This window comes from Aspergillus wentii (genome assembly GCF_001890725.1).
Source record: "Aspergillus wentii DTO 134E9 unplaced genomic scaffold ASPWEscaffold_3, whole genome shotgun sequence".
NCBI classification, from domain to species: Eukaryota; Fungi; Ascomycota; class Eurotiomycetes; order Eurotiales; family Aspergillaceae; genus Aspergillus; species Aspergillus wentii.
The window spans coordinates 2,147,124-2,166,275 of NW_024467834.1; the positions used below are offsets into that span (position 1 = coordinate 2,147,124).

Below are 19,152 nucleotides of genomic sequence, written 5' to 3' on the forward strand. Positions count from 1 at the left end.
ATCCAAGTCCACGTAATTCTCATTTCGCATTAATATTATTCTGGTAAATCCCTATTGCGTCGTCGTGGTGCCCCTCCGCAAACAGCCCTCCAAATCTCCCCCACCAATTGCCCATCGAAGCCAGCCCGCGCCCCTTAAAAAGAACCGCTGCCCCTCGTCTTCTGCTCTCGTTCTTTGGTTCTCTTCGTTCGTCCTTTCTCCAAACAATCAATCCATTTTCCTATCTCCCCTTCTCCTCATCAATTGCATTCTGCGATCATGTCTGCTGGATCAGTTCTCGTCACAGGGTATGCTTTTCTGCCCGTATACCCTAAATGTCTTAGTTACAAACTGGCTAACCCCGCAATTCTCTCGACAGTGGAACGGGCTACATTGGCTCTTTCACCACCCTCGCTCTGCTCGAGGCTGGCTACAAGGTTGTCGTCGCCGACAACCTCTACAACTCCGACCAGGAGGCTCTCAACCGTATTGAGTTGATCTCTGGCAAGAGAGCCGAGTTCTTCCAGTTGAACGTCACCGACGAGGCCGCCTTTGACAAGGTCTTCGAAGCCCACCCCGACATTGACAGCGTCATCCACTTTGCCGCTCTCAAGGTGTGTATTCTTCCTGGTCGTCACTTATACTACCCATTTCTCACTCTCGTTCAGGCTGTTGGTGAGTCCGGTGAGAAGCCTCTGGACTACTACAATGTCAACGTCTACGGCACCATCTGCCTCCTCAGCTCCATGGTCCGCCACAATGTCACCAACATTGTCTTCTCCAGCTCTGCCACCGTCTACGGTGATGCCACCCGTTTCCCTAACATGATCCCCATCCCCGAGGAGTGCCCTCTGGGTCCCACCAACCCCTACGGAAACACCAAGTTCGCCGTTGAGAACGCCATCACCGACTTGATTAACGCTCAGCGCAACAACGCCATCAAGGCCGGTAACGAAGCCGAGGCCAAGAAATGGAACGGTGCTTTGCTCCGTTACTTCAACCCCGCCGGTGCTCACCCCAGTGGTATCATGGGTGAGGACCCCCAGGGTGTCCCCTACAACCTGCTGCCCCTGTTGGCCCAGGTTGCCACTGGCAAGCGCGAGAAGCTGCTTGTCTTCGGTGACGGTATGTTATCTTCTACTTTTCGAAAAACGATTGCCTCTGTACTAACCCATATCTTTAGACTACAAGTCCCACGACGGAACCGCCATCCGTGACTACATCCACATTCTCGACCTCGCTGACGGTCACCTGAAGGCCCTCAACTACCTCCGCGCCAACAACCCCGGTGTCCGCGCCTGGAACTTGGGTACCGGCAAGGGCAGCACCGTCTACGAGATGATCGATGCCTTCTCCCAGGCCGTTGGCCGTAAGCTCGCCTACGAGGTCGCTCCCCGTCGTGCCGGTGACGTTCTCAACCTCACTGCCAACTCCACCCGCGCTCAGAACGAGCTCGGCTGGAAGGTCGAGCGTACCCTCGAGCAGGCCTGCGAGGACCTCTGGCGCTGGACCGAGAACAACCCCCAGGGTTACCGCCAACAGCCCCCGGCTGAGCTGGTGGCCCAGCTTAAGAAATAAATTAATCGACGTTCGGGGCACGATGTCTGGGAATCTGACTCGTTGCGAGGAAAAGTGGAATTTACCCAGTCGCGCTGACATAGATACCGTTCGAGCTTTGTAGTAGATCACATGAAACGAATTTCCTTTCTCTCTCTTATTATATTCCGAGTCAATCGTCACCTATGATTTATTTTCTCAATTAATTATTCAAACGGTCCAGCATTATTAGCAGTTTGGCGCTAGTCGTGTTACTCTGATATTTGGATAGCACTGCAATAATAGACTTCATAGAACCAATGGGTAAAGTTGCTTTTATATCAACAATCTCTATTTAATATAATAATACAGTAGACCTATATGCCTATTTTAAAAAAGCTAAACCCTAAATTTGACATCTATATTTATTTCCCTTTCCGACTTCTCCGAGACCCTGGTGTTGGCTCTTTTGCAGCACCGGAAGTCTCAGGCTCAGAAGCCTTCTGTTTCTCTGCCTCCTCTTTCTCCTTTTTCGCAAGTGCACGCTTCACGGCACTCTCCTTCTCCTGGGTTTGGATTTGCTGCTCACTAAACTCCCACAGTTTCTTTCCCTGCTCTTCACTCTTGATCTCTGATCGCGCGAAAGCTACCTCTCGGCATTCCTTTAGCATCCAAAAACCCTCGCCGCGACTGAATTTGCCTTCCATAGCAGCGTACAAGATGGTCTGAGCGCCTTGCTGCGGAGACTTGAGAATCAGCCACCAGATGGGCCAGGTGATGAGATAGAAGAGAAGACCCCAGAGCGACCCGCCCGTCAGCCAGCGCCGGGTTCCAGGTGTGCGACTAAATCCTGGGTCGACGACAATCACACGCGTGCAGGACGGTTGGCCATCTGGGCGTTTATAGGCGTTGAGGTGTTTCTGGAATGTGTGGGCGAACGTCATCAAGGAGAGCTTGCTCAGGCCGAACATATTGGAGTTCTTCTTCTGGGTTGCTGCGGATGACTTGGTTCCTGGCTTTCGAGCCGCCTCGATCTTATTTGCCTGTTTCAGGTCGAACTCGGAACCGATATAGCCTGGACATGTTGTGAAGATGACCCGCACATCTCGGTGGGCTGGCTGAGCCCTTAGCGCGGGGCTGAGGATGCTCAGCAAATGGAAATTGCCCAGATAATTGACCTGCCATTCTTCATCTAATCCGTCTTCTGTTGGTTTTCGCTGACCGGAGGAGGGGACGGCCGTGTTGGCACAGAGAATGACCATGTCGAGTCGGCGGGGAGGGGCATTGTCGATCCACTTTGTTGCGAAGGTACGAATAGAATGCAGGGAAGATAGGTCCACCTGTTCGGCGTAGATAAGCTGGTTGCCTGTCGATTTCCGTAGGTCCTCGATGTACTCGACTAGGAAAATGTCCGACGGGGCGTGTTGGGTGAGGAGGATAACTTGAGCGCCGCGGGAGGCGAGTTCGTGAACGACGCTGGCTCCGATTCCTGATGTGCCACCCTATTTAATAATTAAAATTAGCTGGCCATATTATCAAGAGAGGAAAAACAAGCATTCATACAGTGACCATGACAACTTTCGAGTGCATTAATCGCTCCGACGTATTTCGAGCCCCCCCGAAGTACCACTTCAACACGGCCACCAGGAGCACCCATGGCACGACCTTAAGTACTGTATAGGCATACGGGATGGACGATAAGCCCTCCGAAATCCCTTGAGTTATCAAGGGAATGGGCATTTTCGTGATATTCCAGGGAAATTAGATTCTGAGAAATCGTGGATAGGGAGAAATATTGACAGAAAGGAAGGACAGATATTATTGATTGAAGCTGGGTCTGGAATTCCCCATTCCAAAAATAGCTTGCCTGAGGCAGATAAGCGGGCGATCTTCCGCCACCACTTATGACAAAAGACCGCATCGCTTTCATCTTCCCTACAAACACCACTACCACACTCGTGGATGGAAGAAAAAAAGAAGGCCATGTCTCACGCCAACGATGACGAGGACTATTTTCTCCCCCTGGAAGACCAGCGTGTCTTTGGGGCTGGTATTCGACGAAAACGCGTGCCCTTCGTACGGTCATCAGAGCATGAGCTCAACACCACCACTCCAGCGACAACAACCGCCCTATCCTCGAACTCCGGCGTGAGCATAGCCAATAAATACCTATCTATCGTGTTGCCAAAGAAAGATCAAGAAGAAAAGCAAACAGAGGAAACCCATACTACCAACCAGAACAATAGAAACGTCCCCGGCGCATCCCAACCCGCCGCTCCTGAACCCAACAACGAGCGCTGCGAAGTCTGCAACCTTCCCGTATCCAGCTCTACACAACCCGCCGGAGACGGCGCAGAACCTTCCTCGGCTGCTCGACCACACGAAGCTTCTCTCGCTCACCAAGTATGCATGACACACTCCCATCCGCCATCTCACTTGGACAGAAACCGCCACGGTCTGCGCTATCTATCTGCCTACGGCTGGGATCCGGATAGCAGGTTAGGTCTCGGAGCTCCAGGGCGCGAGGGAATTCGTGAGCCGGTGAAAGGGCGATTGAAGGCCGATACGGTGGGTTTGGGTGTCAAGCTCGATCGACCCGCCAAAGACAGCAAATCCGGTGACGGAGTGAAGGCGGCTAAGGTGCAGAAGTTGAATGCCAAACAGGCGCGCAAAGGGCATTTCGATGCTAAGAGGAAGGGCGATAGATTGCGGGAGATGTTCTATCAAAATGATGATGTTCAGAGGTATCTTGGCGGTGGTGGGTAGGTGGTGGACCAAAGATGATCATGATGTTTACTGGAGACAGGTTTCTTTATATGGCGTTTTTGATTTTGTGTGATACCCATTAGAATTTGATTACTTTACAGTTGTATACAAGAAATACCTAGAAGTTATGGTCTCGAAGAGTGATACATATGTCCATTTAATTGCATAGGCGGAGTTCACATGGGATTAATACCATAGCTATCGAAGAAAACGAAAGCTTTAACAGCTCTCAATTAAGCGCCATTGATAATACTCAGGTCACAGGCAGAAAGATGGTATCACAACAGCGCTATAACATAACAGCACGGGAAAAGATGTTAAGCAGCAATAACTGCTTGGAAGACAGTACAATTAAGATCAGCGGCCGAAAAAGTGATGCCGTTTCTTTTCTTTCTTTTCTTTGGGGGGCTTCCCTCCGGGTGCAGCTGGGGGCGTGCCACTTGGAGACCCATTAGGCGCTTTCTGGTCCGGTCCTAGAGACATCTGTCCCATTAGAGCTGAGGGAGGTGCTGGGGGGTTGAGATGGGAGGTTGGCACAGGAACTTTCTTGGGCACAGGTTGCGGTGTCGGTGGAGGCTCTCTCTCGAAAAGATGCGCCGGAGCAGTAGGCTTAGGTCGCTCTGCCGGGATATCCAGACGCCGTTTGTCAACGCTCAGATCTCCAAGTTGTCGCATATACATCCCTGGGCTCAGCATGTGGGATGTCGCAAGGAAGACATCTTTGCCGAATGTTTGCGAAGCCTCGTAGCATGATCGAGCTTCTCCATGAGTGGCACCGCCGGCCATAAAGACAATGATGCGCTGGCGTGGCTGATCAGCAGCAGAGCGAGTTCGAGCCCATGTCGGTTTGGCGCTTCGCAAAGAGGCCTGCGAGAGACCGTCCTGCTGCGCCGTCATGCCATCCACATCAGTCTGGGGGCGAGTAAAAGGGAAGGCGGTGGGGTCCAATGTCCCGCGAATTTGCTCCTCCAGCATCAGTTTCACGTTTAGCTCATATCGAGACAGGCTTGCCTCGTCGGATTCCGAAGGGACCGGAGGCTTCATGTTAAATAATGGCTGAACGGGAGGTCTCTCGTCCCTCAGGGGTTTCTCTGCTCTTGCTCCGAGTAGGTCGAGGTTGTAGATGACTTCGCCATCTTGTGGCACAAGCTGGGCATGTGCCATGAGCTTTCTAATATCTCCCGAAAGCAATCCACCTCGGTAAATGATATAGAGCAAGAAAAGTCTCAGTCGGTCTGCACGCCCAATAGCCTCATCGTCAAGTAGCTGGACGAGCTGCGAAGCCAGGTTCTTTGCCTTTTTGTAATTTTCGTCAAGGCCAGTCGCAAGACATTGTTCAACGGAGCTGACTTCGATCAGCTTGTGTTCTTGGAAATGTTTCATGCACTCCTGTGCCATATTAAGGTGAAGGGTGTATGCGTTCCTCCCCTGCTGAAACTCGGTCAGACCTGCTAACATGTCTTTGATTGTGTTCACGTTAGCGTTGTCGTTCCTATACCAAAGTCAGTGCTCGATTCCAAATGGCCCCATAGTTGCGAAACCAAGCTCTTACTCTTCCGCGAACTGAGGATTGGCTGCTCTGAACTTGGCAAAATCTTCGCCCAGTTTTCCGAGTACATCCTTCATATGAAGATGTCTATAATCAACCCAAACTTTGTCTTCCTCGTTGATTTCCATTTCTTTGAGTTCCTCGTTCGCGCTGCCCTCGTTGATAAGTGTTTTGTAGGTCACCTTATCTCCATCCTTTACTGGAAGCAGATCATGCACCATGGCTTGATAGGTGAATTCATGGATTAGCGGAGACACAATGTCCATAGAGCGATCCACTACAAGAAGGACACCTCGAGGCCTGGAAGAGGGAGGGGGGAAATTGCGTTGAAACTGAGCAAACTGGTCCATTTCGTTTTGTATAAATCGAGCGAGATGGGAGCACAGGACGCTCGCCTCGTGTGTAGGGGTTCGGGGCTTATAGTATCGAATGACAGGGTACTCGCCCAAGCTTGCGCAAAGGGAAACAACCTCAAACATAGGTCAGCAGTTGTAGTACATATCAGATACTCGGGGATTCCCCTCACCTTCTGCGCGAGATCCTCCAGATGTCCGCGGATTAAATGGTTGCAGCCGGGATGGAACAGAACAGGAAAACTCCACGGATCCCGGAACGTCACAACCCGTGATTCTCTAGGATAGAAGTTGATATTCATGACTCGAAAATCTGCAATTTGCGCCTGCGCCATTTGCGATCGTTCGATTCTGGCGCGTTGTTGCGGATCGAGAACTGCACATAATGTCAGTCAGGGTAGGCAGCCGCCACGAAGACAAAACTAACATGATGTCCAAACCAGCAACGACTTCCTGTATCTCTTTCTCTCGAAGTCGGCCATCAAACAGTCAACTATATGCGTCATGGGGGACACGATATACAACGCATCCATGTCTGGATTGGGCGCTCGTCTATGCTCGATCTGTTCGACATCTTGGGGGGATTAGCCGATGACGTCTCAAGAACCAAAAGCATGGCTAGGCTTACTGGTAACGTTGAGATTAAGAATATCATCTTCGCTGACAGCATTGTCGATCAACTTTTTGCTGGTTTCATCCACAACAAGTACCTTCCACTATAAAAGGGGGGGGGACACCGTCAATTCCGTCATTGATAGTAAATGGAGGGGCGGACATACCTCGTCACCTCCGGCATAACGGATCGTATTGAGGATAACTATCATTCAAATAGTAGTCAGTAAGAGGGATCTCATGCGAACAGCATTAAGCCAGAAGAAAAGGTAGTAACCCACTATCGCGCTGGATACTAATAATTGAGGTGCTCATGCTGGGCTATCGGGCAGCCCACGACTGTGCATGGGCTTCACTTAGATCACAGGCTAAAAAGATCCGGCAGGGCAATTCGGAGGCTTGAGTAAAAGAAACAGAAGAAAACGGCGGAAGCCAGAAATATACTCCAGCCAGGGCAAAGGTGTTCTCACGAGGGACTTGTTTTAATGAAACGTATCAGTTAGTTGACCCCCTCCAAAATTCCCCACTGCCTATCGTTCAGCGGGAGCTTGGAAACTTGGGTCAAGTCCGCCGCGGTGATCGGCAACGCGGTGTGGCGGCCGATAATTGCTGTCGCCAGGATCTTAATTTCGATAAGGCGTCCGACACTCCTTTGGAGATTGTTCTAATTATCCTCCGTCACAGGTTGATGTGCTTGTTTGTTTCATCTCCAGATTACTTTCTAGCCGGTGTTATACTGCCCATGCACGGTCTTGACTCTCCCTCGCGCCTACACTAGACCTCCGCGGCCATTTTGCCTGTCAACCCTTGGAAAGGATACAACACTTATACACCAGTCTGTCGAATTGGTCGAGGAATGCAGTCATGGGCTGGCAGGGGCAGCCGTTGCCTGTTCTGTGCAGTGCAGCCTTTGTTTCGTCCTGTAGGACGAACCTTTGCGACAACGCCAGCGCTCCAAAGAGGGAAGAGACTGCAGAAATCGAAGTCGAAACAGAATGAGAAACCTGCGCCAAGTACAGTATCTGAAGATGTACTCAATACATCCATTTGTTATGTTGTTCAGAAGGTTACTGACCCAACAATTCGTGGATAGTCTCTGTCAAAACCGTCTCTTAAACCCTCCGCGAGGTCCAAAAGAGATCAGATCGCCATTCGAGATTTCTCCGTTGTCGTCGGATCGGTATTACAAGACTTCAAGCGCAAACTCGGACCGTCGGATCCTCTGCTCAATCGATGGGGTAAATTCGAACGCTACGTGATAAACGCATGCAAGTTGGAGGATAATGGCAAGAATAATTTTGGTCCTCTCAAGCATTTGAAGTCAGCGTTGCAGAGAACCTACATGAAAGATGGTCTTGCGGGTCTCAGAAAAGAACTACAATTTATGCTGGAGGCGGAGGATGTTACCGCAAAGTATTCTGCACCAAATCTAGAGCAACAGAGCAAAGTGGCAGATTTGCGATACCCGGCTGAGTGGTATCCGCAGGCTCGCGCAATGCAGCGGACGATACATCTACACGTTGGCCCAACTAACTCTGGGAAAACTTATCATGCGCTGAAGCGACTTGAGGCTTCCAAAAGCGGCTTTTATGCGGGTCCCCTAAGACTTCTTGCGCAGGAGGTATACAATCGATTTGAGTCGAGTGGGATTCCTTGTAATCTCATTACTGGTGATGAAGTCAGACTTTCCGAGGGAGAATCCCCACCGATTGTGAGTAATACAGTTGAGATGGTCAGTCTCGGTCAGTCGTACGAGGTCGGTGTTATCGATGAAATTCAAATGATAGCAGATCCCGCACGCGGGTGGGCTTGGACTCGTGCTGTCCTTGGATCGCGTGCCTCCGAGCTTCATCTCTGTGGTGAAGCAAGAGCAGTGCCTTTGATCAGAGAGCTAGCTGCGCTCACCGGTGATACCCTTGAGATTCACCGCTACGAGCGGCTAAATCCCCTCAAGGTCATGGATCAAAGTCTGCGGGGGAATTTAAACAACCTTCAGAAGGGAGACTGCCTTGTTGCTTTCTCTCGTGTTGGAATACATGCTTTAAAGGCAGATATAGAAAAGGTTACTGGACGACGGGCAGCAATCGTTTATGGAAGCTTACCAGCTGAGATTCGCACGCAACAAGCCCGTCTATTTAACGACCCAGACAACGATTACGATTTCCTGGTTGCCAGCGATGCTATTGGCATGGGTTTGAACCTGTAGGTCTTCTTGGTTCACTATTATTATTAATATCCTAACCTTTAACAGGAGTTGCAAGCGCGTAATCTTTGAGACGTTGGTCAAAAGACTTCCGGGGGGCCTTCAAAGGCTTTCCGTGCCTGAGATCAAACAGATTGCGGGACGAGCTGGTCGTTATAGATCCGCCGCACAGACACAATCTAAGGGTCAAGATGAAGAGGAAAATGTCGGTTTTGTATCATGTTTGGAGGAGGTCGATCTTCCATACATTCGCCAGGCAATGGCCCTTGAGCCTCCACCTCTTGCTGCCGCCGGTATCCTTCCTCCAGACAGTGTTTTCCAGAAATTCTCTGCCTACTTCCCACGCACAGTTCCTTTTCAATATATAGTAAAGCGTCTGATGGATATTTCGAGCATTCACCCATTGTTCTTCATGTGTGACGCGCGAAGTCAACTAGAGAGCTGCGTGGTTATCGATATGGTAAATGACCTTACCATTGAAGATAAGTTGATCTTTGCGGCTGCGCCTCTGGATGTTAGACATGAAGCCTCACGGAATACGGCCTGCTCCTTTGTCAAGTGTGTAGCCGAGCACACCAATGGTCGATTGTTGGATATCCCCGACCTTGATTTAGATATCTTGGAAGAGCCAGTGTCCGGAAGCAAGGATTACTTACATGTGCTGGAAAGCTTACACAGGTCTGTTATCCTGTACTCGTGGCTGAGCTATCGTTTCGGCGGGATTTTCACAGATCGAACACTTGCGGCTCATGTTAAAAAGCTGGTGGAAGAAAGAATGGTCAGAGCACTGACCGAATTTTCCGCAAACAAGAAGCTCAGGAAAGATGCTTCTCTTCGCCGACAGATTGCGTTGCAGAAGCAAATTCTGGAACAGAAGCGACTGCTTTCCGAAGCAAACCTGGAGCCTTTGGAAGATGAAGCGGCTCCTATCGATCTATCAGCCAGCGAAGACTCTGCGGAAGATGTTGTCCAAGAGACAAATGAGGCCCAGGCTTCATGAAGAGATTCACTCTTCAAGATCCCCTCTTCAAGATCCCCTCTTCAAGATCCCTATTCCTTGAGCCTTGGGTTTGGCCATTGGAGTTGCTCGTGATGGGCTTCGAGAGTCGTCGGGTTCAACTGCTTTGGGCGATGGTTGCATATTAGTTTCTGGAAATCATGTTTTAGATAATTCTGTATAGTTAGTATCTGTGTACATTAGATGTGAAGTACTAAAGAAATAGACTTGAATCACCACTTAATCGGAAATATATATTTGACTTCATCTAATGGATTCTAGTTGCTTCAACTGTTCTTACATTCTGGACAGAAAGTCAACAGCAGATAGATAATCATTCACCTCATAGCTAATACATAACTTATACCCACTAATATTGATAATAGTAATAATTGAATTTGAACTTTGGAGTGCTCATACTATCAGACTTGTTGATGGCAGCCATGGATCATGCTTATCAGTGGCGAGTGCACCGAACACCGCCACAACGATTTTCCGCGACAGTGAGTGTTCCCGAAGACAGCGACAAACCGCGACAGACAAAAAGAAAGCAACCTTTCTGATCAGAGGTGTGTCTTGCACACTCTCTCGTGGCTGGACCATCACTATCGTCGCTTGATAATTGGTTCTACTTTGTTATTTTTTACCATTCTTTCTTTTGTTCCCCATTCTCAGGACCAGCCATGGACGACCTCCAGTCCTTGGAGCTCTTCTCGCTCGTATCGCGGATTACGGGCGAGCTGCAAAACCATTTGGGTGTTAGCGACAAGACGTTAGCAGAGTTCGTGATTGACCAACATCTAAAATGTGATTCATTTTCGGGATTCAAGAACAGCCTCGAGGAAATGGGCGCCGAGTTTCCTCAGAGTTTGATGGAGAGCATTGATCGTCTGGTGTTGACGATGCACCCCAAATACAAGGGAAAGAAAACGGATACGACCGAAGCTTCGACAGCAGGAGATGACGATATGGATATCCTCGGTGCTCTAGAGAAAAAGGCGCGAGTCTTTAAAGGTCTTGCCGTCCCGGATAAGGAACAACATTGGGAGGAAGATGACTACACTCAGCGCAATGGTGCCGATGAAGATAATGCAAAGGCGGGTGCTATGGATGACACATTTGCAATGCTGGAGGGTCTAGCAGGAAAAGCCCAAGAAGAAAAGGGTCGCCCAGCGAGAGAGGATCGGAGCAATAGGAAACGAAGAAGCAGAAGCCCCGATTATGACGACCACAGCCGCGGACGCAGACACCGTGATAAATATCGTTCTCGATCCAGGTCGCGCAGCGCTCGCCGAAGCAGGAGAGATGATGACGTGGATGAATTTGGCCGAACAAAGAGCAAATACAGCAGTAAGGATGACGGGCATCGCAACGGCCACAGCGAGCGACGAAGAAGACGCGATCGAGCCGAAGAGGATGAATATTTCCGACGACCCCCACCTGTCGAACTGGATGATGAGCCTATTCTATACAAAATTTATGATGGACGTGTGACGGGCGTGAAGGACTTCGGTGCTTTTGTGAATCTGACAGGTGTCAAAGGGAAGGTAGATGGGTTGGTGCACGTTTCTGCCATGCAAGAGGGAGCGCGTGTGAATCATCCGTCTGACCTGGTGTCTCGAGGCCAACCCGTCAAAGTAAAGGTTGCAAGCATACAAGGATCTCGAATTGGATTGTCGATGAAGGAAGTCGACCAAGTTACTGGCCTTGACCTTATCCCTCAGCGGCGTCTCGCATCGGGGGCCAATATGGAACGCCTAGACGGCATCTCTGCCAATGACAGATATGGAAACCTAAGCTCGGACGTTCCGGTCATTGAAGAATCGGATGGCAGACCTATGAAGAACCGAAAACGATTGACCTCTCCTGAGCGATGGGAGATTAAGCAGTTAATCTCATCCGGTGCTGTTTCAGCTGCCGATTATCCTGACATCGACGAAGAATACCATGCCACTTTGACCGGTGAAGGCACCTTCGAGGAGGAGGAAGATGTTGATATCGAGGTCAAAGATGAAGAACCACCATTCCTGGCAGGCCAGACCAAGATGTCTTTGGAACTCTCCCCAATCAGGGTTGTCAAGGCTCCTGATGGCTCTTTGAACCGATCAGCGATGGCAGGCACAAATTTGGCTAAGGACCGAAGAGAATTGAGACAACAGGAAGCCCAGGACAAGGCTGCAGAGAAAGCAGCTGAAGTCGATCTTAACGCACAATGGCAGGACCCTATGGTTGCACCCGAGGACAGGAAATTCGCAGCCGACCTTCGAACCGCCCAGCAACCAAAGCCTGACGAATCAGTTCCCGAGTGGAAGCGGGTTACTATGGGCAAGAACCAATCTTTTGGCAAGAGGACCAACATGTCTATCAAGCAACAACGTGAGAGTTTGCCTGTTTTTAAGTTCCGAAAGCAATTGCTTGATGCTGTCCGCGATAATCAATTGTTGATTGTCGTCGGAGACACCGGATCAGGAAAGACCACTCAATTGACGCAGTATCTGGCCGAAGGAGGATATGGGAATAACGGTATTATCGGATGTACACAGCCTCGTCGTGTAGCGGCGATGTCTGTTGCGAAGCGTGTGGCAGAAGAAGTGGGCTGCAGACTTGGTGCAGAAGTTGGATATACGATCCGTTTTGAGGATTGCACAAGCCCAGAAACAAAGGTCAAATACATGACCGATGGAATGCTTCAACGAGAAGTCCTTTTGGACCCAGATTTGAAAAAGTATTCCGTTATTATGCTTGACGAGGCCCACGAACGAACCATTGCGACAGACGTTCTTTTTGGACTGCTGAAGAAAACTATCAAAAGGAGACCTGATCTCAGACTGATCGTTACATCCGCTACCCTGGATGCCGAGAAATTCTCGGAGTATTTCAATAAATGCCCCATTTTCTCGATTCCTGGTCGAACATTCCCTGTCGAGGTCATGTACTCCAAAGAGCCAGAATCCGATTACCTCGATGCAGCTCTTATTACTGTCATGCAAATTCACCTCACAGAACCCTCGGGAGATATTCTTCTTTTCTTGACAGGACAAGAGGAAATTGATACTGCCTGTGAGATTTTGTACGAGCGAATGAAGGCGTTAGGCTCCACTGTACCTGAGCTGGTTATCCTTCCCGTCTACTCCGCTCTTCCCAGTGAGATGCAGAGTAGAATTTTCGAGCCCGCACCACCTGGCGGTAGAAAGGTTGTCATTGCAACTAACATTGCGGAGACCTCGATTACGATTGACCAGATTTACTATGTCATCGATCCTGGCTTTGTGAAACAGAACGCCTATGATCCTAAGCTCGGCATGGACTCACTGGTAGTGACGCCCATCTCTCAGGCACAGGCAAAGCAGCGAGCTGGTCGTGCAGGAAGAACAGGACCAGGAAAGTGTTTCCGGCTGTATACTGAAGCAGCTTACCAATCAGAGATGCTGCCGACTACTATCCCTGAAATTCAGCGCCAGAATCTTTCGCATACCATTCTCATGCTTAAAGCTATGGGCATCAATGACCTGCTTCATTTCGACTTCATGGACCCGCCCCCAACCAATACTATGCTTACTGCCCTCGAGGAGCTCTATGCACTGTCTGCCCTTGATGATGAAGGTCTCTTGACGCGTCTGGGACGGAAGATGGCCGATTTCCCCATGGAACCGGCACTCGCCAAGGTTCTGATAGCATCGGTCGACATGGGATGCTCGGAAGAAGTACTGAGTATCGTTGCTATGCTTTCTATCCAATCGGTATTCTATCGTCCAAAGGAGAAGCAGCAACAGGCAGACCAGAAGAAATCGAAATTCCATGATCCATGCGGTGATCACTTGACCTTGCTCAATGTGTACAATGGGTGGAAGAATTCCAAGTTCAATAATGCATGGTGCTTTGAAAACTTCATTCAAGCCCGACAAATCCGTCGTGCACAGGATGTTCGCCAACAACTTCTTGGAATTATGGATAGATACCACCACCGGATTGTCTCATGTGGAAGAAACACCACCAAAGTGCGCCAGGCCCTCTGCACTGGATTCTTCAGAAACGCGGCTCGTAAAGACCCAACAGAAGGGTATAAGACGCTTGTCGAAGGCACGCCTGTTTACATGCATCCCAGCTCGGCATTGTTTGGCAAGCCGTCCGAACATGTCATCTATCACACTTTGGTTCTCACCACGAAGGAATACATGCACTGTACCACCTCTATCGAACCAAAGTGGCTTGTTGAAGCAGCACCGACGTTCTTCAAGGTGGCGCCCACGGATCGTCTCTCTAAGCGCAAGAAGGCCGAACGCATCCAACCCCTGCATAATCGTTTTGCGGGAGAAGATGATTGGCGTCTATCTGCACAGAAACGTCAAGGAAGGGGTGGTGGTGGAGGAACATGGGGCTGATATTGTCTTCTTTTTCTTTCTCACTTGTCTCATATATACGATAATTTCCAAGGATACCCTTTTTTCAGTGTCCTCTGCATATCTGCCGTCTCACTTCTTTTTAGCCACCGGGTATGTTTTAACGAGGGAAATAGGACTTGCGCGTTGTTTATCTCATTAGATATACTGGCTTCTTTTGTATTGTATCAAAATTTAGATCTTGGGGCAATATTGATTTTAGTATAATATAGAACTTGAAACAACCGTTTCGAACCTTTGATAGACGGTTTTTCGATTCCTTTTTGAAAGATTTGCAAAGCTTTGAATATATAGCTCTAATAGCTAGGGTTAATCACGCAACAAGGTTCTGTAGTGTAATGGTCATCACAGTGGATTCTGATTCCACTAATCCCGGTTCGATCCCGGGCAGGACCTAATCATTTAGTTAAATTTCTATAATTTTCCTCTGGTCAATGCTCTAAATATTTTTCACATTTTGATTTTTGCTCGATTTCTTTGATCGAAAATTCATATTCAAGCCATAACCAGAAGATTCCGGTTTATTCTTTTCTCACAGGCAATTACCCCGTCGAGTACACGGGCGCTCTCATCGTAAAGAGCGACTTGAGGTGCTGCGTCGGAGCCAATCAGACGCCGCAAAATTCTGAAAGGAAGATATCCCGTCTTCTTCAATTCCATCCATGACCTTGAAAGTCCTTGCTCAATAGTAGAGCATCGCATAACAGCAAAGATGTCGCATTTCGAGGACAATTCCCCAGCTAAGAGGAGAAAGCTGGATATTGATCAGCAACATGATACAACCGCCGCCATAACGTCGCATACGCAACTGCGCGCGCTTCTGACTTTTTCACAGGACGCCGTCGAATCCAAGCGAGGTAAGCCATGATAGAAACCCCCTCCACAGACTTGTCTCAATGCTCACATTAGAGATAAGGTATAAATAAATTCAAAGAATTTCTTGTCTCTATTGGACAAACTGAAAAAGAAAATGATAAAGCGAAGAAATTTCGTGTGCTCAAAGCTTATTGTGATTCGCAAATCTCTCGCAACGGGGATGATAGCGACGCAGTATGCTTTCCAGATATGATACAAACCTGGGGATTCGCCGATACTAACAATCACGAATCTCTCCTGACGGTTGTGCCAGCTGTCCTGGCTCTTTTCATCAAAACGACGTCTAGCCAGCTTGAGTTCCGGGAATTTGGACTGGCGCTTTGCAAATTCTTGTTGCAGAAGGAGCAGCTCCGACTTTTCAACCGTGGCCTGACGGCTATGAAATCAAAGGAACATTTGATTTCCCCTTGCCTCCGGTTGCTGACTGAGATCGTCAGCTTTGATGGAGGTGCCGTGGCGCGACTGCTTCACACCGCACGCTATATCACATTCAAGCGCCTTGATATTTTCCTCACCCCCAACAAAGCGCAGCTCGAGGAAGCTTCAGATGACTCTCATAAATCAACACTTCGACGAAATGCGCAAAAATATGTGCTCGCAAATCTGAGATTCCAGCACGTCAACGCAAAGAGCGACCTAGTTGAACAGTCCAAGATTATCCGAGCATTCATTGAGTACGTGAGAAAAGATCCCCGGGAAATCGTTCTTGAGATCATTAGGGCAATCGATAGAGATATCATTCAGGATGCTGCCCTTTCTCGAAACGCGAAAACTCGGTTCTTCAGCCGATGGAACCTGGAGAGACTCGTGACACTCTATGGGTACGACCGAGACTCCGAGGAACCGAATCCTGATGGTATATCCATCGCAAGCGAGATCCATAAAGTCTTGATGAATGTCTGCACAACTACTGGACTTGGTGTTTTGTTGCCCGAGACAGGCTGGTATCCCAATGGCAGTGACCCTGAGTCGCTACCAAGTGAGGACGATTCTTGCATTGAACTGGGTCTCGATTCCGCGGTTTATGTTGATAAATACAGGGAGTCGGTTCCTGTACGGAATGGTATATTATCATATCTGATCCAAGCACTGCGCCCTGATGTGGATAGTCTTCAAATCGAACTGTTGGTAGCTATCTTTAAGGCGGCGCCAGAGCTCGTTGCCGACTTCTTCACAAAGAAAACCATGTTCATTTCCGACCCGAAACCTACGCCTTCTTGGATGGCTGAGTCTGCGCTTCTATTCTCTACAATTCAGCTCCCAGTCCCGGCCAACTGTGGCTGGAAGGACAAGTTGCCTGCTATGCCGCCACCCGTCTCGGTGGTTATCGAGAGTATCCTTCCGCGTCCACTCACACAAAAAATCTTAACCCGCTGCCTGAACCAGAATGCAGAAATTGTCACTTTATTCGCGGTCCGAATTTTGACGATTGCCTTCAATAAACTACGAGCAGTTTTGAAAATTTTCAATGCTGATCATGGATCAGGACAAACGTTTTGGAACCAGGCTACGAGCAAACTGGTCGCTGAATTTTGTCGCCGATGTCCTTCAATGAAGGATGTCATTCTTTTGTTCAGAAGGACCGAGAAAGATGATTTGCAGCAGCAAGATGCCGTTGCAGAGTTGTTGGCTTGTTTCTACGAAGTCATCCCTGACGTTGCATTGGAAGAAAGCTTTGATGTTTCCTTGGTTATGGTTGAAATCTTGAAACGATTGGAGCGCCCAGATCTTGGTACAGAGGACTCCGAATTGTTGCTCAGTCAATTGCAGAACATTCTCAAGATTGCACAGCAGTCTGCATCCATCCGGTGGTGGCAACAACCTGGTGAGTTATCTTGACAAAAACGGTATATATTTCTATTTCTAACATAGCCCAGCTTCTATGCAATATTCTGCATTCACCTCTATTTTGAAGGTTCTTGTCGAAGCATCAGATAAAAACTCTCTCAGGGAAATCCAAAACCTATTGAAGATTGTGCTTGTCGAGAATTCTGTTTTGCGAAACGCATCTTCATTCTCATCGCTACTCTCTAGCTTCGAGGTTTCCGAGTCCGAGAAGGTCCATAGCCAACTTACGTTTTTTGACAACTGTGCGTGCCGGATAGCAAAGAAGCCTGTTCATTACCAGGACCTAGTTGGATCTTCCCTTCAAAGTGACCCAGAGTCGACTAGCCCTATAGTTGCTGCTATCACTGAACAGTGGCCATTTGTGATCAAGAATGGAGACGCATCGGCAGAAAGTGATGTGGGCACATGGATCGCTGCATTGCTTGGAAAACTGAAACAGGCAGGTGAATCCTCCAAAGCACTGAAGGCTGCCCGAGATGTTTTGGTGGAGGCTACTGAAAACAAAAAGACCAAATCAAGCTTGAAGAAGGCATTGAAAGACATTGAGGGGATCGAAAATGATGGCAATGATGGGCACGGCTCGTCTCGAAAGACTGTGCCAGGTTCTTCGGATAGTGTTCCACTTGTGGATTTGGATGAGGTCTTTGGCACATTACCTGTTGAGGGCAAAACTCATAATGCTCTTCAAAGGTGGGAAAAGGAGGATCTTGAAATGTCAGTGGAAGAAGGTCGTGTAGCTGAACTCATGCTCTGCGTGTCTTCTGAGCACGAAGAAGTCAGGAGACAGGCCTTTGCCAACATATCTCGCTTTATGTCAAAAATCAAGGTGAGTTGGGCTCCCTGGAATTGCAAAGCTACTTGGTTAATATTAACGCTTCTAGGAATCGAAATACGCTGAATGGCGATCGGCTTACATACTGGCTGGTGAACTGCTTGAAACCGTGAAGCAGATTGGCCTTGAAGCGCCTGTACCGTGGATCGTTGGAGAGTGTGCCTCTAGCTGTCTATCCGTCCTCACCAACCCGATGCACAAATTGTATGGGAAGGTCAACAAGTTTCTTCAGAAAGCTCCTTCTTGGGAGCCGGAGAAGATCCCATCTTACTGGGTTGACAAGATCTTGCTGCATGAACCCGAATTGGATGACGGCTACTACGAAGAAATAAACTGGCTACTGGACCTGCTGATAAAGGGTATTCGGACAGAGACTGTAAGTATCTCCCGTCGTGTGCGGCCTCCGAAGCACTGCTGATAAGTTTTACAGGACATGGAAGTCTACCGCCGTGCAAATGTCTTTGAGCGTGTGCTTTCATTTTATGACTCGCCAAGTGCAGGAGTCTCATCCAAGAGAAAAATCCTCGAGCTTATGTATCGTGCGACCCAAGTGGGAGGAAGTACAACCTTGATCACAAGAGCGGCTGCTATCAGCTGGATCCAGAGCCAGGTCGCAGCAGTGAATGACAAGGAAGCGTCAACAATCACTGCCATAGCTCGCGCGGTGCGTCAATCCTCGGATCAGGAACGGGTTGATAAATGGAGTGGGGGAGCTTTGACACAGGCCGTCGAGAATATCGCAGGATAGGAGCGCTATGACGCACGAGCTTCTGGATTGCGTGTCGTTAATATGTAGTCACTATTCCGTGCCTTGATTGTATAAGAATTTAGACCTGAGCATAGCATAATAATCGAGCATAGAATGTTTCTTTCCCGAGAGATAATCAAGGCAATGTACGCAGTCGCAGTGTCGTGATGGTGGAAAATTAGGGTATATATTTGCCAGATTTACCAAATTCCAAGTCAACAATCCAGCCTTGAAACCATTTTCTTATTGATCAACTCTCAAAAATAGATGCACAAACACATGCAACAGCTGCCGGCGAGACCGACTATTGAGTGTTAATATCGATGGCTGGCGGGCAACACTGGCGACTTTCCCCTTTCGGCAGTCTCAGACCACAGTCAACCTGCGAAACGTTTTGTTGGCCAACGACCGACTCTCCTCCCCAGTCCTCCATCAACCCCCCCGATCACGATT

At 48.9% G+C, this 19,152-nt stretch overlaps 7 protein-coding genes and 1 non-coding gene across 8 annotated transcripts; 6 read left to right on the plus strand and 2 right to left on the minus strand.

Annotated features, from left to right (window-relative positions):
• Positions 1-258: 258 nt before the first annotated feature.
• On the plus strand, positions 259-1,557 carry ASPWEDRAFT_109084 (NAD-dependent epimerase/dehydratase family protein; the record flags this gene model as incomplete). Its single annotated transcript, XM_040828053.1, has 4 exons — positions 259-287; positions 359-593; positions 648-1,104; positions 1,163-1,557. 4 exons carry the CDS (start codon positions 259-261, stop codon positions 1,555-1,557), a joined length of 1,116 nt encoding a protein of 371 aa, XP_040690797.1.
• A 383-nt stretch (positions 1,558-1,940) lies between these two features.
• ASPWEDRAFT_67390 (putative oxidoreductase) lies at positions 1,941-3,305 on the minus strand (the record flags this gene model as incomplete). Its single annotated transcript, XM_040838908.1, has 2 exons — positions 3,079-3,305; positions 1,941-3,017 (listed from the first exon to the last, which is right to left on the minus strand). Exons 1-2 carry the CDS (start codon positions 3,253-3,255, stop codon positions 1,941-1,943), a joined length of 1,254 nt encoding a protein of 417 aa, XP_040690798.1. The 5' UTR covers positions 3,256-3,305.
• Positions 3,306-3,498: 193 nt separating this feature from the next.
• ASPWEDRAFT_26535 (putative G-patch domain protein) lies at positions 3,499-4,281 on the plus strand (the record flags this gene model as incomplete). The annotated part of the gene is made up of 1 exon (XM_040832869.1): positions 3,499-4,281. The coding sequence occupies one exon, from the start codon at positions 3,499-3,501 to the stop codon at positions 4,279-4,281; it is 783 nt and encodes a 260-aa protein (XP_040690799.1).
• Positions 4,282-4,638: 357 nt separating this feature from the next.
• On the minus strand, positions 4,639-7,110 carry ASPWEDRAFT_107241 (Sec1 family protein; the record flags this gene model as incomplete). Its single annotated transcript, XM_040827872.1, has 7 exons — positions 4,639-5,773; positions 5,834-6,300; positions 6,357-6,559; positions 6,611-6,757; positions 6,812-6,899; positions 6,963-7,000; positions 7,077-7,110. The coding sequence occupies 7 exons, from the start codon at positions 7,108-7,110 to the stop codon at positions 4,639-4,641; spliced, it is 2,112 nt and encodes a 703-aa protein (XP_040690800.1).
• Positions 7,111-7,370: 260 nt separating this feature from the next.
• ASPWEDRAFT_38775 (ATP-dependent RNA helicase SUV3) lies at positions 7,371-10,258 on the plus strand. The gene is made up of 3 exons (XM_040834959.1): positions 7,371-7,825; positions 7,889-8,997; positions 9,047-10,258. Exons 1-3 carry the CDS (start codon positions 7,652-7,654, stop codon positions 9,996-9,998), a joined length of 2,235 nt encoding a protein of 744 aa, XP_040690801.1. The 5' UTR covers positions 7,371-7,651; the 3' UTR covers positions 9,999-10,258.
• Positions 10,259-10,678: 420 nt separating this feature from the next.
• On the plus strand, positions 10,679-14,377 carry ASPWEDRAFT_107404 (putative RNA helicase-like splicing factor (HRH1); the record flags this gene model as incomplete). The annotated part of the gene is made up of 1 exon (XM_040827887.1): positions 10,679-14,377. The coding sequence occupies one exon, from the start codon at positions 10,679-10,681 to the stop codon at positions 14,375-14,377; it is 3,699 nt and encodes a 1,232-aa protein (XP_040690802.1).
• Positions 14,378-14,719: 342 nt separating this feature from the next.
• Positions 14,720-14,791, plus strand: ASPWEDRAFT_t83. Its single transcript has one exon. It is a non-coding gene; the product is annotated as a tRNA-Gln (tRNA).
• A 316-nt stretch (positions 14,792-15,107) lies between these two features.
• Positions 15,108-18,699, plus strand: ASPWEDRAFT_170615 (NPA1/URB1 family protein; the record flags this gene model as incomplete). The annotated part of the gene is made up of 5 exons (XM_040830652.1): positions 15,108-15,252; positions 15,312-17,096; positions 17,149-17,945; positions 18,001-18,327; positions 18,382-18,699. The coding sequence occupies 5 exons, from the start codon at positions 15,108-15,110 to the stop codon at positions 18,697-18,699; spliced, it is 3,372 nt and encodes a 1,123-aa protein (XP_040690803.1).
• Positions 18,700-19,152: the final 453 nt, after the last annotated feature.